This window comes from Salvelinus fontinalis, chromosome 34 (assembly GCF_029448725.1).
Source record: "Salvelinus fontinalis isolate EN_2023a chromosome 34, ASM2944872v1, whole genome shotgun sequence".
NCBI classification, from domain to species: Eukaryota; Metazoa; Chordata; class Actinopteri; order Salmoniformes; family Salmonidae; genus Salvelinus; species Salvelinus fontinalis.
Genome location: NC_074698.1, coordinates 15,019,280 through 15,036,916, shown reverse-complemented (window position 1 = coordinate 15,036,916; position 17,637 = coordinate 15,019,280). Strand labels below are relative to the sequence as shown.

General features: G+C 43.2%; 1 protein-coding gene across 1 annotated transcript in view; it reads left to right on the top strand.

The window, feature by feature from the left end:
- Positions 1-17,348, top strand: part of LOC129833248 (transmembrane protein 104-like) — an 89,045-nt gene extending 71,697 nt beyond the window's left edge. The window contains exon 10 of the mRNA XM_055897692.1: positions 13,071-17,348. Coding sequence (XP_055753667.1) covers positions 13,071-13,834 — 764 coding nt within the window. The 3' untranslated portion in view covers positions 13,835-17,348. The remainder of the gene's footprint in view (positions 1-13,070) is intronic.
- The last annotated feature ends 289 nt before the right edge of the window (positions 17,349-17,637 follow it).

The following is a 17,637-nucleotide window of genomic DNA, read 5'->3' as shown; positions in this document are numbered from 1 at the left end:
GAACTGCTCGGTAACCCATTTGCTGTTGACGTGGAAAGCTCACCACCAAACCTCCAAATGGAGTTGATTGACCTCCAATGCAATGATGCACTGAGGGCAAAATATGCGGCAGTGGGTGCTGCGGAGTTCGCCCGTTTCCTCCCCGACACAATGCCCCAGCTGCGCATCCAGGCTGCTCAAACGTTGTCTATGTTTGGCAGCACATACCTGTGTGAACAACTGTTTTCTTTGATGAACCTGAACAAAACATCACACAGAAGTCGACTTACTGCTGAACACCTCCACTCAATTCTGAGGATTTCCTCAGCTCAGAGCCTTACCCCGAACATTGATGAACTTGTGGAAAAGATGGGACACCACCAAGTATCACCCTCAACCTCAAACAAGTGAACATTACTGTGCAATCACATATTTAGAGTTTTTACTCAGTTCAAGTTTAAAAGTTAAAGTTTAATATTTGTTTTCACTGCATGTTACTTCTCCTTAAACAAAGTGTTGTTTTTGATTAATAGATTTTTGCACTTTATTTTATTGTATTTCAATCCAATTATATTTTAAAAATATTTCAGTTGAGTGGATGATAGAAAATTGCTATTATTGTTTTTTTCTTTGAAGTAAATTTAGCCCACTTTTGCTAAAATAGAAAATATAGGCTACTGATGGTGCCTTGAATACCGGTTTCTTTCATTTAATGTTCATGTTATGGGGATTTTTATATAAAGGAAATTTGTCTTTTGTGTCTGTTGAAAATTAAAGATTACTGACAGAGCCATAAGAAAATATTGCTTTATTTATCTGATCATATTGGAATATATTTGTTAGGTTTTCAGGAGGTTCAATTAGGTTCACTAGACTATATGCGTCATTTAAAAATTTTTCAATGAACATTCGAACAGTCCGGCCCTCGGCTTGTAGCTAAATTTTTTATTTGGCCCTCCGTCCATTTGACTTTGACACCCCTGCTCTAGTGTCAACAATTTTTTATTTTTTTTAGTTTAGGTAAATTTCTAATGTTTAGCTAATCTCAGAGGAAATAACTTTGGAGACCTAACCTAATTGATCAATTTAAGTACTGCTTTTATTTAAAAAAAATACTGCGTCTAAAGACGTATTCAACTGATTTTGCTCTGAAATTCGTGTTGAAGAGTTTTCTGGCAATTTATGTGGTGCTGTTATCAGGACAGGGGCAGCATAGCCTGTCTGACCTCTCCACCCTGTCTCTACAGTTTCTCTAGTCTCATTCTGACACAGAAACAGCATCTGTCTGTACTAGATTTTCTGCTAAACCGTTAGGTCTTGTTTGTCTGGCTATACCAGCCTATCCAACCCTGAAAGAGAGAGCTCCCTGACAAAGGTCTCAAGAGTAATTGGATGCGCAATAAAAAAAAGAATCCGGCAAATGGAAAAATGTTACTCCATTCGGTAATGCATAAATACACTGAACAAAAATATAAACACATCATGCAACAATTTCAAAGATTTCACTTAGTTACAGTTTAAGGAAATCAGTCAATTGAATCAATTCATTAGGCCCTAATCTATGGACTTCACATGACACGGACTACAGCTGTGCATTTGTTGGTCACAGATACCTTTTCTTTTCTTTTTTTAAAGGTAGGGGAGTTGTCAGAAAACCAGTCAGTATCTGGTGTGACCACCATTTGCCTCATACAGCGCGACATTTCTTGTTGATTGTTGCCTGTGGAATGTTTTTCCGCTGTGTGAAGTTGCTGGATATTGGCGGGAACTGGAACATGCTGTCGTACAGGTCGTATCCAGAGCATCCCAAACATGTTCAATGGGAGTCATGTCTGGTGAGTATGCAGGCCATGGAAGAACTGGGACATTTTCAGCTTCCAGGAATTGTGTAAAAATCCTTGCGACATGGGGCTGTGCATTATGCTGAAACATGAGGTGATGGCGGCAGATGAATGGCATGACAATGGGCATCAGGATCTCGTCACGGTATCTCAGTGCATTCAAAATGTGATTGTGTTTGTTGTCTGTAGCTTATGCCTGCTCCTACCATAACCCCACCGCCACCATGGGGCACTCTGTTCACAATGCCCGGTACAGTTAAAATCGGGTTTCATCCGGTCTCAGAAGAAGAAGCCAGATGTGGACGTCCTGGGCTAGCATGGTTACAGGCCAGTTGGATGTACTGTCAAATTCTCTACACTGACGGCTTATGGTAGAGAAATTAACATAAAATTAATCTGGCAACAGATCTGGAGGATTTACTGTAGTCAGCATGCCAATTCATGCTCCCTCAACTTGCGACATCTGTGGCATTGTGAGAAAACATCCGTGACAAAACTGCACATTTTAGTGGCCTTTTTGTCCCCAGGAATGTAAACAAATTTGTACACAACATTTTACCGAAATACGCTATTTGTGCATATGGGACATTTTTGGGATCTTTTATTTCTGCTCTTGAAACATGGGACCAGCACTTTACGTATACATTTTTGTTCAGTGTATATATTAATTTTCTATGGCATGATGCTCTGGCCATAAACTTAGAGATCGAGTGGGTTCAGCACAAAGGGTACCACTTCAAGGCAAATAATTGATTACCAAGCCAATGCATCGTCAGCCAGAATGTATTCTGGGTCTTTTTCTTCATGACTGTTATTGGGTCATTTATACAATCTTTAGCTGTCCTTCTCTCAAAGTTACAGCCTCTGGCACCAGTTCAATGTTTCCGAGGTAACCTATGTTTTCCAATTCCTCAAACGTTTCCCATTTAAAAGCGATTTTGATTATGTATGTGGTCATTTCGAGGGCCTTGTGGTTAAAGAGGATGTGTTATGCTCTCAAGGCATTGATTGTCTGTCCTGTTAAAGATACTGTACTTTATCGTTGCCCTGCAGCAAGAAAATGGGACTCGGGAGTGATTCATTTAACCTGTTATCCATTTATCATGTGTCCTCTGACTCCTCTCCTCACTCTGATTTAGCTCCACTCTTTTCACCCACTGAAGCTGCTGAATTGGACACGTTGTTGGACCTGAATGCATACGCGTGTACTGTAGCATAGCTTATGTCTTGGTGAAGGTTGTGACTTAGCAAAGCTTTGGTCTCAAGGGAGGAATTTAATACCAACGATATAATGAAACTAATAGTAAACCTCTTATTTCTGTCACGATGATGGGATTCATGATTGTTTTAAGAATGTCATTAGTATGCACTGTGAATACGTCTCTGGATTAGGCCCATGGTTTTACACCTTCAGGTACCAGGTATCTTCGAATCATTCTATGATTCCTTCTCTGGACCTTAAAGCCCCCTTATAAGCATGAACAAGAGATCCTCATTCATGTTAATGACGTGTCACTAACAAAACAAAACCCTCAAGTGTAAGAATATTTCTTTTTTTATAAGACAGTTTATGAGGAGACTGAGATTGTCGTAAGATATGTTTGAAACTCGTAACAAGTCCTCCAGGGTTTTTAGTTCTCAGTCAAATAATTTTGATAATGACACTGATGTAGTACAGTATGATACGTTTTTAGACAGCCATTATATTAATGGTCTTGTCACTCTGAAACCATATCACAACATCCAACCACATTATTCACATTTTTCACAGGATTCTCACCTATTGACAACTCATATATTTTAATAAGCAATTAGTACTACTGAGTTTTTCCTTTTTTTTCTAGTGCCAACCAGTATACAATTATCCTTCAAATATAACTGCATTATAGCAAACTGTCTTACAAAACTGACAGTGCATGTTAGTCACCTTTTTCTTCACTTTTACATTAGCCTGCATTTGCCGGATTGAATGACTTTCCACCACTCTCAGATCCTTTCTTGTCTTCTAAGATACCAGATATTGATACCTGCGTAGTTATGTCCCCCGTTCAGCCACTTCAATCTCCATTCTTTTCTCATGGCCCTTCTCTTTCATACTCATTACTCACCCTAGACAAGAGGCCAGGTGGCCAGGCTCCCCTACCTGCCTCTCCACTCACCCATGATTTATTTATTTTTATTTCACCTTTATTTAACCAGGTAGGCTAGTTGAGAACAAGTTCTCATTTGCATCTGCGACCTGGCCAAGATAAAGCATAGCAGTGTGAACAGACAACAACACAGAGTTACACATGGAGTAAACAATAAACAAGTCAATAACATGGTAGAAAAAAAGAGAATCTATATACAATGTGTGCAAAAGGCATGAGGAGGTAGGCAATAAATCGAATAATTACAATTTAGCAGATTAACACTGGAGTGATAAATCATCAGATGATCATGTGCAAGTAGAGATACTGGTGTGCAAAAGAGCAGAAAAGTAAATAAATAAAAGCAGTATGGGGGGTGAGGTAGGTAAATTGGGCTATATACCCTATGCGGTAGTGCAGGGTGATGATGGTGGTGGATGAGGGGTGCAGAGCAGTGTGGGGAATGTGTTGAAGCCCTGTGGCCTTGTCAGTGTCACTCAGCTGAGCCCCCCTGTCCAACCAAGCTCACTACACACTTTTTGTCTTCCCCCACTGAGGACATGACTTACATAGTGGACATAGTAGTCCATATGCGTAGCCCTCTTGTAACTCCATCTCCTGTCCCGGTAGTGATCCCATCACTCTGCTTGTAGCTGTTCCGTCCATGGTCCCACTTCGCTGGAGCCATTAGAAACTATTTGTGTAGCCCTGTTTCCAGACCCATTTGTGTTCCTGTTTATTATTCCTCCTACTCTATACTCGGTTCACCGACCCATCTTTTAATGTCACAGTTGTGTTGCCTGATGACCTCATAGGCTCTTAGTTGAATGACTATATCGCTCACATACTGCACCCAGTCTCTATGAACTCCCGTAGGTGCACACGCTCGTTTGTTGAAACCCATCTCCATTGGGTGAGTTATGTGAATAGATAAAGCTTGCTGCCTTGTTACCTTGTCCCCATCCTCTCTAGCAGCACACTGTGAAGAGGAAGAGGGGGATCATTATCTCCACTCGACAGCAGACCGGGAGAAGGGTTAAGAGCCGGCACTTTAATTGATATTGAGTGGAGAGGAATGGGCGGAAAGGCACCCAGCTCGGTAAACGAGTATTAATCACCCCGCTTCTGTCTCCACAGGGATGGATGGATAGGTGAAGAGCCTCTGAGGCGATATTTATTACCCTTACAGCCATGGCATATAGATCCTACTGTATGCTGGGAATGGAGAAATCATGCATTCTGAGAACACTGTCCTCCCACTATCACATTTGTTTTTCTAGACATGGTGAACTACACCACCACCCCAGACAGCTTTGTGTAACCTCCGGCTCACCTCACTGTGTTGTCGTTGTCGCCTCCATTTCCTTGTCTGTGAGGGAGGAATGAGAATGTAAGACACAGTGCTTATAGAATGTCTGGTGTTGTACGCTCTTTCTCAGGGTTTCGTCATTGATCGGCAGGAATACTAGAGGTCAAATGCACAACTTGCTTTGAACATTTTATCTTTGTCTCATTTAAAAAAAATGTCAGACCTGAACAGGATTTGATATTGAAGACAGAAGCAGACGATAATTTGCTTTATTCATATCTTATCTGCCTTGTACGTCCATTGCATCATGAACCAAGCTTTCTATGCTCAATAAATTATTTGAAATCAGAAGAAAAAAGACATTTATATTCTGCACTCACTGAATGTTTAATTACTGTTGGATGTGTGTTTTAGCTGACCTGGTGCAACCTCCCACTGAATTTACATAAACATTTGACTTCTATTAGTTTGTTATACAATTTTTTAAAAATGTCATCAGTAGCACAGAAGAGGTTTTTGGTTTTAAACGTTTGCGGTTGAGAAGTTGAAGGGAAGAAGAAAAAAAAACTGACCTCAAGCAGATGTGTTTTTGAGATCCCAGCTTTTGGAGCGTGGCTTAGCTCAGCCTTATGGTAAAGAAGGTAGGTACATTTTGTTTCTTATCTTTGGCCTAATGTGCAATTTGCAGCGGCACGGCTGAGTGATTGGACTAATTGATGTTTTCTTGAACACTGTAGATAATGTCATGGAGTTGAACTCTGCTCTGCCCTGTGGAGCTGCTGTATGGGGTGCTAAATGGCAGCCCTGCTGTGGTACTGCACACCCTGATCGCAGGGATTGTCTCAGTAGCCAGGCTAGTAGGCCATTATCACCAGCTATCACACACGCCGTGGCATTTCGGTCCCCCTGCTTCTGATAACCAAGACTATGCCATTATAGGATATCACCAAAAAACATCTGAAGTAAAAGATTCTGCAAACCTAGAAATTGGGCAAACTGCCAGAGCTGCTCATTACCACTAAGACAACCAAGTGGTCTCATCATGGAGCACCTCGTTTAAAGGGCAACTCCACCACTTTTCAAACTCATTTTCATTATCTCCAGCAGAATACGAGTGTTTACATATGTGAAAACTGTGCATTTCAATGTTTTATAGAAATAAAGAACGTACATTTTTTTTTAAACACTGAGATTCGTGGTGATGTGGGGAGCAAGAAAAGACCCTCCCTCTGGCTAGACACTTGTTTTTTACATTTAATCCTACTCTGTGATGAGAGAATGTAATTTCTTATTGTTTTAACCACAGATCATAGAAGCAATGTTTTCACAAATTATGTAAACACTGGTTTGGTGCTGGAGGTAATTAATGTGAGGTTGAAAAGTGGTGGAATTGCCCTTTAATTAATGATTGGATGATTGCTGCAAAGGAGGGCTGCTGGAGTTGGACTTGGATTTTAATCTATTAGGGAATGGAAGTAGCAAGAGGCCAGTTTGTATACCAGTAGAGAGTAATGTTCCTATCTACTGTCAAAGCCTTTGCTAGAATAATATCCCATATGTCTTTTAATGTCAGAAAGATGAAAGCACATGAAAAGCCCTTGACCTGTCAACTGTTATTATAGACTCTTCTTCCCACATCAAGCGCAAAAGCATTGGTACAGGGGGTGTACTACTCACACAATCAGAACAGTGGTGTGCTTCAAAGCTCCTCACCTGAAGTCATTTTGTGCTCCTTAATGAAGTCAAGGAAACCCGTCCCAGGGCAGCGGCTGTAGAGGAGACCCTCTTCCACAGATACTGTATTCTACAGCTCCTTGGGGGGTTGAGAGTGCTGGACAACCTTGGCTTAACCTCAAACGCTTTGTTTGCTACCACTGGAGATACAACTGTAAGTGCCTCCTCTGGGGGGCGTTTAAGTTGAAGCATTCCCCACAAGGTCATTGCCATCCCCATTTGAAGTGCAGTAAATCACCGGTAGCAGTTATGTGAATGTGATATCTGACTGTTTGACACCTACACGATGCCGTGTGACTAGTGCAACCCGCAGACAGGAGTGTAGAGCAGAGAGTGTTAATGTAAAAGTCCAGGTAATCACCATATCATCAGAGATATCTCTGCAAAGAAAATGGCTCATCCCATCTGAATTAATTAGTTTTTCAACTGTGTCCATCGATGGAGAGGCAAGAAGGAGTGTCCATTGTTGATTGAGGATTACCAGGAGGATGAAATGAGTGCTTCAGAGTAGACTCCATCAGAAAGTCAATAACACTGCCCTTTTAGAGAGAGGAGAGCAATATAGCCGCAAGAAGGAATGTAAAACGTACCATTAGTATAAATTGTTTTTAATCATTATTTTATCATTGTAATCTGACTAACTGCGTTGGATTATCTCTCCAGACACACTGTCCCCGTGCCTCTAAATCCCTCCCAGTGATCAAAGATTTCCTCTTATTCTTCGCCGTTAGACAGATAAAACGGTGAGATTCATAGCTAAGGCTGCACCAAGTACTATAAAACCCACACATGGTTGCCCTATCTCGTGTAGCATGATCCAGTTGCAAAGAAATGATGAATGAGTACATTATCAAGAAGTACTTTGTTCTACTTAGTGTCCAGTTCTTTCATCTGATCAACTATCAATCTCTTTCAAAGATAAGAGGAGTTAGTTCAGTGCCTTAAGTAAGACAAATGAGGCCTTGTCTTTAATGAGCACTAAAGCATGATAGTTGGGATCAGAGCCATAGAGAAATTCTCTGTCACTCCAACTTCTCTGCCATAGGAGAGAGATTCTCTGTCACTCCAACTTCTCTGCCATACGAGAGAGAATCTTTGTCACTCCAACTTCTCTGCCATAGGAGAGAGATTCTCTGTCACTCCAACTTCTCTGCCATAGGAGAGAGATTCTCTGTCACTCCAACTTCTCTGCCATAGGAGAGAGATTCTCTGTCACTCCAACTTCTCTGCCATAGGAGAGAGATTCTCTGTCACTCCAACTTCTCTGCCATTGGAGAGAAATTCTCTGTCACTCCAACTTCTCTGCCATAGGAGAGAGATTCTCTGTCACTCCAACTTCTCTGCCATAGGAGAGAGATTCTCTGTCACTCCAACTTCTCTGCCATAGGAGAGAGATTCTCTGTCACTCCAACTTCTCTGCCATAGGAGAGAGATTCTCTGTCACTCCAACTTCTCTGCCATTGGAGAGAAATTCTCTGTCACTCCAACTTTAGGGGACAGAACTACAGTAGAAGGGTCGACTGCTTTTTTACAGATCGTTGTTTACCTTTGAACCTCACTTGTTCTCTATCACAGACGTGTGTTTGTCAAGGAGCTGCCATAGTAATTATTTAAGTTGTGACCTGGCTATGGCTTCCCGACCTATAACCCAGAAGGTAGCACCAGTTATTTGGGTGGGTTCCATCCAGCCGCTCCAGTATACCTGCTCAAAATGGAGCCGTGTCAAAGATGGCTGCCAATGTCATTCCACTCTAATACCATGTGATGCATCCTGACCTGAAAGTCATGGTTAAAAAAAGATCTTTCCCCCAAACTCTCCCTGCCCTTCACACTGTCTGATCAACCTGTGTTGATACCCGCGGAGCCGCTATGCCTTTTTGCCATTCACTATCAATTTGAGGCGCGATGTCGAGCCTCCTTGTCCCAACCTTAGCCTGTGCCGCCGTACGGTGGGAAAAGAGCAAAGTTCTCTATCAGCTTTTTAAAGTGTGGCTCTTCCCTCATAAAGGAGCCAGTCACTGACCGTGTCACCAGGGGTTTTACAGTTCAAACCCTGCCGAGAGGAGCACACTGGGCTGCGGCATCAGAGGCAGGTATATCAAGATGAAGAAGACTGTAACATAAATACCAGTGCCATTTTCCTCCAGGCTTCCATGGGCCTCACTGAGGGGATAGGAGGGGAGTGTGATGAATCACTGTGCTTGTTGCACCTCAACAAACTCACATTTCAGCCTTGCTGGCAGAGAAAAGACGTGTTGCTCTGGTGAAGGTTGAGCATCTGTACACTAGGTGTGCGTGGCGTCCCGTCCTATAAGACTCTTAATTAAACGCCCTCCTCCCATGTTCCTTCCTTGATAGCCTGTTACCGTTAATGTCAGGGAGTAGAGGAGAAGCGTCTCCCGCTGTCCGTCCTCTGTCATGACCAGCGGGACGGCTCCTTTTGATGGCTGTTTCACACACAGCGGATGTACATTACTTCTCGGTGAGAGAGAGGGAGAGTACAGCAGGCAGACTGTCATACAGCACATTGTGTTCGATGCCTGGAGTGAGAGGGACAGTTGATAACTATCCCCACTGACAGTCTCTCATGTCCAGTCAAATGAAGATACAAATACAAAGTCACTACAATACATACTGTATTCTCAGAGCTGAGTCCCAATGTGGCCCATGTTAGTACATTGAGTGTTGACCTCATCTGCATAGTTCTTCCATATGCTTTGATGTGATGTCTTTGGGGATTATACTTGTTGTGAAGGTCTTATTTGCTCTTATTTGCCGATGTCCTTGAGTGCTGGTCCACTGCCCACTGTCCCATTCTCTACATAGACAATGTTAAAACAGGATTCTGCTCTGGCTGCTTCTCCTGTCTGGAGCCAATGTTGACACTGGATGTAGTATCCATTAAATCTTGACTATCTGAGCTTTAATCCTCAACAGGTCTGGGGCTTTGGCCACTGCTGGGCATCTTTATCTCAGTGTCCACCCCAAACTAAGTCCTCACAGGGAAATTCTTGTTTTTAAGAGGATCCTGTCCTATTTTAAGATGAGTAAGTAATCACATTAGTCATTCAAATTAAAATGTTTGCCTGTTAACAACTCTTGTCTTATTTCTGCCTGTTCTCTCCAAAGGCATAATCAAATCCAAAGTTTATTTGTCACGTGTGCCGAATACAACAGGTGTAGACCTTACAGTGAAATGGTTACTTTTACAGGCTCTAACCAATAGTGTGAAAAAAAAGTTTGTGTGTGTGTGTAGAGATGAGTAAAGAAATAAAACAACAGTAAAAAGACATTTGAAAATAAGAGTAGCAAGGCTATTTACAGACACCGGTTAGTCAGGCTTATTGAGGTAGTATGTACATGTAGGTATGGTTAAAGTGACTATGCATATATGATAAACAGAGAGTAGCAGTAGCGTAAAAAGAGGGGTTGGCGGGTGGTGGGTGGGACATAATGCAGATAGCCTGGTTAGCCAATGTGCAGGAGCATTGGTTGGTCGGGCCAATTGAGGTAGTATGTACATGAATGTATAGTTAAAGTGACTATGCATATACGATAAACAGAGAGTAGCAGCAGCGTAAAAGAGGGGTTGGAGGGGGCACACCATGCAAATAGTCCGGGTAACCATTTGGTTACCTGTTCAGGAGTCTTATGGCTTGGGGGTAAAAACTGTTGAGAAGACTTTTTGTCCTGGGCTTGGTACTCCGGTGCCGCTTGCCATGCGGTAGTAGAGAGAACAGTCTATGACTGAGGTGGCTGGGGTCTTTGAACATTTTTAGGGCCTTCCTCTGACACCGCCTGGTGTAGAGGTCCTAGATGGCAAGGCAACTTTGCCCCAGTGATGTACTGGGCCGGACGCACTACCCTCTGAAGTGCCTTGCGGTCGGAGGCCGAGAAATTGCCGTACCGGGCAGTGATGCAACCGGTCAGGATGCTCTCGATGTTGCAGGGGTAGAACCCCTGAAATTCAGGACCCATGCCAAATCCCACTACTTGTTAGCTATCCTACTACCTCTGTCATTGGTCATTTTCCCCCCATCCCCTCCTCGGAACATTTTGTCCTTGTAATTGGAATGACTCATTTCATCCCCCTGACATACATTAAAGTGCCACGGCAGAAGCACACAGTACCTGATTAATAGGGGCAGATTAAAACTCCACATTCCCAGTCCCTTCCCCCCCTTGCTAGCTCTGGAATAATCACCTGTGCCCTGAAGAGTATAAAAAACTAAAACAGTGGAGGATTGGAGCAGAGGACTACACTCCTGTCCCAACCTCACCTGATGCTAGTGAGAGACCTTGGAGGAGGATGAGGCTGCCGGTGGCACCCCTCTCCCCCGTCTCCTATCTATACCCCCTCCCACCGCCCCAGTAGCTGCAGATGAATTGGTAATCCGCTGGCCCCTCACTCAGGCCCTATCTAAAGAGCCAATCCATCCTCTCCCCCTGACACTGATGGGTTGCCTCTCCTAGCAATTGGGCCCAGATGGATGCTGAGATATTGCCGGCAAGTACAAGAGAGCTTTGGCTCTACTCTAACCTGCATAGCTACACAGGGCTGTGTGGGTGTGTTTTGAAGTGGGATACTAGTGGTGCGTTGTAGTGGGGTGAGTAGTGAAGCAATGTGTGTTCTGAACGTCACCCCGTGTGAGTGTGATGAAAGCTGAGGAGTGGGCCATGGAGTGCGTCTGTGACTGATTCCCGGTTTAATGGCCTGTTTGGGAAGGTGAGGAGATGGGGTGAGGGGGGGCAGGCAGGACTCTGAGCCTTTAACAAGACTGGCATCCATGCTTAAAGCTCTCATTTAGTAACGCCCAGTTCAACAGCCAGAGAGGCAGTCGCACCAATCGATTTGGGGATGGCCTTTGCACAAACAGTATGAGGTGGAGACGCTGATGCCTTTTGTACCACCCAGCCTCTAACCTCTGCTGACTTTGGGTTGGATGAACTGAGCGTCAGAGAGCCTTCACATACTGTATATAATCCATAGCATAGCATTCCTATAGGCTGTAGTCTTTGCCTGCGGGATAGTTTCTGGATCAAGCAGCTGGAAGGCAATATCTTACTAAGTGGTTTCAGTATTATCCTCATGAGGCATAAAGCCTCCTGCCCTTTGATGGGGGGAGTTTAGTTCATAACTAGATGGACTGCATATTGTTTCTGCAGTCAGCTGACTGATGCTGGCTTGTGTTTCTACCTGGATGGCCATGCTCGGGCATTAGCAGCATGGAGGACAGAGGAGGAAGCTGACTTATGTGTCCGTCCTGGCCAGCTTAGCACTTTTCCCACAGCCCAATAGGGCCTAAACGATCTTGCCTTGTCAACATTAATCGCTTTCAGATTAGCAATGGTAGAAGGCTTGCCCTTTAAAAGGTATTTTTTTAAACAGTGGTGCTATAATGAAAGGTGGTGGTGGATTAGGGGAGGGCTACATAAAGGGATCATTCCAGAGGTTTGGCCCTAATCTGACCTCTGGGATGTTGCAATATCTGGACCCATCAAAAGCATTCAGGGATTAAGCAGTGTGTAGCTTTGCCTAGTTGGCATGCACCGGATCACAATTTGGCATCAGAAATATGCAATAATGTGAACCCGGTGACCCGAAGTCGAATGTCATAAAAATGTATATTTATTATCTGTATCCTTAAATGCCTCGTCATGTCATTTCTTTACTCAGCTAATCCTATTACAGTTGTCATGAGATGATGTAGGTGTATCATAGATTTGGCCAATATTTAGCTTACAATTTAATTCACTTTTTACATTAAATATGATACTTTACTCTGAGAATTTTTGTGTTTTAGTTTGCATACAACTAAGTAAAATATGGGTTTGATTTGGTCTAAATTTTAAAATTGAAGGAAATTTGAGCTTTATTTTACCGTAAAAGCTGCCCTTTCAACTCTCCTAGTAGATAGCCTCAAGGGAGCCTTGATTTAAACTGAATGAGGCTATAACAGTCCTTCTGTGGGAGCTGATGTTACCTTTTGAAATGTCGTACACACACACTACTTGTTTGTTTTGGTGTTGTCACATCACTTAACTCCAGTACCCGCTGTTTTTCTGTGTGTCTTTCAGCGTTCACCATGATGATTATCCTGGCTCTGATCCGTATTGGTAAAGGCCGGGGCGAAGGCCACCCCCGTATGGCCCAGATCTCTGGAGTGCCAAACCTGTTTGGAGTGTGTGTCTACTCCTTCATGTGCCAGCACTCCCTGCCCTCCCTGGTGACGCCCATCTCTGATAAGAGGCGTGTGGGTACCCTGGTGGTGTGTGACTATGTCCTCATCCTTGGCTTCTACGGCCTGCTCTCCTTCACAGCCATCTTCTGCTTCGACAGCTCCCTGCTGCACGACATGTACACCCTCAACTTCACTGACAACTGTGACGTGCTGGACATCCCCGCTTTGCGCTACTTCCTGGGCCTCTTCCCCGTCTTCACCATCAGCACCAACTTCCCCATCATCGCAGTCACGCTGCGCAACAACTGGAAGACCCTCTTCCACCGTGACGGGGGCACCTACCCCTGGGTGGTTGATCGTATCGTCTTCCCACTCATCACCCTGGTGCCGCCCATCATCGTGGCCTTCTGCACCCACAACCTGGAGTCCCTGGTGGGCATCACGGGCGCCTACGCTGGCACGGGCATCCAGTACGTCATCCCCGCCCTGCTGGTGTACTACGGCCGGCGCCACCTGGTGCCTATGCTGGGCACGGACGAGGTCAACAAGCACCGGTCCCCGTTCCGCCACACCTTCTGGGTGTGGTTCGTAGTGGTGTGGGCTACCTTCTGCCTCATGTTTGTCACAGCCAACATCATCCTGGAGGACACCAAGAAATGAGGACACTGACTGACTGTGAAAGACCGGTTTCTCTGTGTGGGTGTCTTGTATTTCTTATTCTCTCTACCTGAGGCCTTCCAGAACTTGGTACAGGTTGGACGCTGTGCCTTTTTATGCTGCTCTTGTAGCATGGGGAACCCTTTTAATTACAGTGGTAATCAGCAGTTGAAACAATTATAAAGTGTCCTCCCCACCCCTGTTTCAGTAAAAAGCTTGAGGATGGGACTGGAGAAATGTAACCATTATCAAATTCATAGACCGAGCTATGCATGCAAGGACTAGCCTTCCCTGATATCAAAATGATAGTTTTAACAATGTTTTATAGCTATATGGTGTTTATTTACATTTACTTTGTTTACAAACAGTCCCTGTTTCGGTAAAAAGCTTGAGGTTTTGGGCTGGAGATGTAAACCATTATCAAATTCATAGACCGAGCTATGCATGCAAGGACTAGCCTTCCATGATATCACAATTATCATTTTAACCATGTTTTGAGGCTATATAGTGTTTATTTACATTTAATTTGTTTACAACATTGGATAAAACAAGCTTATATTATAGGTACTGATCAGTTGTGAGAGTTGAACTAAGCTGATGAGTTATATTCTTCAAGAATCAATGGGCATATACATTTATTAATTATATCAACTGCAGATCACCCCTTTTAAGAGTAATCTATACCATTTGTTGAAAGGGACCAAATATCTAGTGATTGTATGAAAGCTGCTACCGTATGTAGGAACACAAGGAAGAGGACCTTGATCACTCTGTTCCAGTGTCCCTCTGTAGAAAGATACAAGCTGAACAATCAAAGACTGTATTAGCAAGGCGTTGCACTACACAACAGCACTGTTTTTAAGCATATACAAAGAGCTGGTCAACTTGTTTCCAAATGCCTCATTTTACATCCAAAATAACTGAAGGAAGCAGGGAGGTGTCAGTGTTCCTCTGGACCTTCAGAAACAGTGTTGTGGCTAAAGACAGAATATGCTGAAACTATGGAGAGAGCTCAGTGGAGGAAAAATAGAACCTGACAACTAACTCAACGTTCCTGTTGCTAATGGCAATGCAGAGAGACTTTAATGCGGCTTTAAAATGAATTTGGGATGGTGAAAAAGGCAAGCTAAATTAATCTGCGATAATCAGTTTATTATGGCTGGCATTTCTACATTCCTCACTGGTGGCTCTGCCTCAGTTCTCCTTGTCTTCCCTGTGAACAATGAACCTTTGTCCATGACAGATCCCTGACTGATGGGCCTGATGGAATAGCTCCGTCTCTGGTCATCAGGAGACCGATCTTGAGTTCAAACTCTGTACACATACCACCCTCATGTTTTACTGTTCACCACCAAATCATCAGCCCTTCATCAGCTCCATGGCAGCACCCACCTGCTCTCTGTTGAACTTTGACCCCAGAAAGTTATCAATGGACACAGGAAGGTTTATGTTGGCTACATCACCAGGAGCCAACTGGTACGGTGCCTACTGTGCCCACAAAGACTCCTCTACAGTAGTCCCAGTATATATCTTTTTGCAATCACTGGTTTGCTCATACCATGAACTGCACTGTTGGTTAAGGTCTTGTAAGGAAGCATTTCACGGTAAAGTCTACACTTGTTGTATTCTGCGCATATGGCAAATAAAGTTTGATGTGATTTTAACCATCTGTCTCGTGCTCGCTCGTAATGAGAACTTGTCAGCTGGCTGATTTTGTTGTCAGCTCTTTACTTGAGGTTTTATTACAGTTTCCTGGTAGCTCAGTTTGATCGACTAATTAGATGTTACTTCCAGACATGTGGGAACAGCCTCTTCGCCCCGAGCTCTGCTAATGCTAATGTCCACATTATACGCTTCTGTCTCCTTGTCATGTCCTCTGGTTCTATATAACTATATATATCTGCTCTATAGAATATATATTATGTCCCATTATAGTCATCAAGTTTGGAGCCCAACTACAGGAGTCATACCTTTGTGAAACAGTACTGTTGTTGGGGAATGTAAAGCATGTTTTGTTGTGTAGGGTTCCATATTACGCGGTCACATTCAGAATAGTGGTTTTCCTTTAGTAGTAAGTGCTAAAGTAATAGCTAAAGGGTATCGTTAGCTGCCTGTCATGAGCACACTCTTGGTCAAAAAGGGAAATACTTATTACCATTCATAGTTTGCACCTGCAACATTGCACAAGTTTGCACATAATTGCCTTGGGTTTTACCTTTTGTGTGTTTTACGTAGACTTTTGCAAATGGTTTATCATGAAGATGTTTGTAAGGGTTGATGACTATGGTATTTATCCAACAGTCTTCAATGGTATTCTTAACCCATCAATATATACAGCTTGACACTATTTAAAATGCATTAGACTAATAGTCATGCATTGTAGCATATTGATGGCAGTACAGTATTTTTGAGGACTATTGAATGAGAGACCTCTGCATGTTGTTGGTATTGTGTGTGTTAGGACAGAAAAAGAGTGCTGACTTTCTGTAACACTGCTTCTCTTCAATATTGGGTTCCTTCTGGTAATTATTGTAAACATTACATTTCTGCATGCAGCTCCTTCCAAAATTCTATAGCCAGTAGTCAGTTGTTCCTTTAAGCCTCCAGATTGTTATTGTAACAGTATAACTTTAAACCGACCCCTCGCCCCGACACGGGTGCGAACCAGGGATCTTCTGCACACATCAACAACAGTCACCCACGAAGCATCGTTACCCATCGCTCCACAAAAGCCGCGGCCCTTGCAGAGATTGGGGCAAAACTACTTCTAGGTTTCAGAGCAAGTGACGTAACTGATTGAAATGCTACTAGCGCGTACCCGCTAACTGGCTAGCCATTTCACATCCGTTACACTCACCCCCCTTTCAACCTCCTCCTTTTCCGCAGCAACCAGTGATCCGGGTCAACAGCATCAATGTAACAGTATAACTTTAAACCGTCCCCTCGCCCCGACGCGAACCAGGGACCCTCTGCACACATCAACAACTGACACCCACGAAGCGTCGTTACCCATCGCTCCACAAAAGCCGCGGCCCTTGCAGAGCAAGGGGCAACAATACTTCTAGGTTTCAGAGCAAGTGACGTAACTGATTGAAACGCTGGTAGCGCGTACCCGCTAACTGGCTAGCCATTTCACATCCGTTACATTATGGATAGTTACTCTTCTTCTTATTTTTCCTCATCTTCTTTTCAATACAAATGTGAAATATGCTTTGAACTGGGTTGGGGAAGTAAGATTTCAAGTGAACATGAACTGTTTCTGAGAGTGTTTGTCTGTGTGTGTCAGTGTATGTGTCACTTTGAAAAGATTTTAAATGTGTATGTCTGACTCTTATTTAGAGTTGTGAAATGTGCCTTTTTCCCCGAGTTATTGTTTCAATTAATTTGTTGACTGTTGTTTTTCCTGCCACGTCTTTGTTTTAAGCAGCCTGTCAGATAATTTAATTGGCTTACATGCAGATCCTAACTGACAACCAATATCTCCTCAAAATAAACTGGGATATCCCTGTCTTCTAAAGTGTGGGTTCGCCTCGTCTTTGTGACTTTGAGACAGTTCTGTGATTATTAAAGAGATATGTAATATTAACATTGTAATTTCAGAACATTTCCTTAATATATCAACATTTAATAGTGGAATGATAGTTTTTCACAATATTTTTTCCAAAATGTTTTTATTGGGCCCACACAAAATTAGCATTCTAATGGTGCAACCTTCTTATTGGCCAACAAAAGATGGACTGGCTCTTGTCAAATTAGTTCTGAGTGTTTTTTAGGCTTTTTGAGGTTGGTTAGGTTTAGCAAATTTT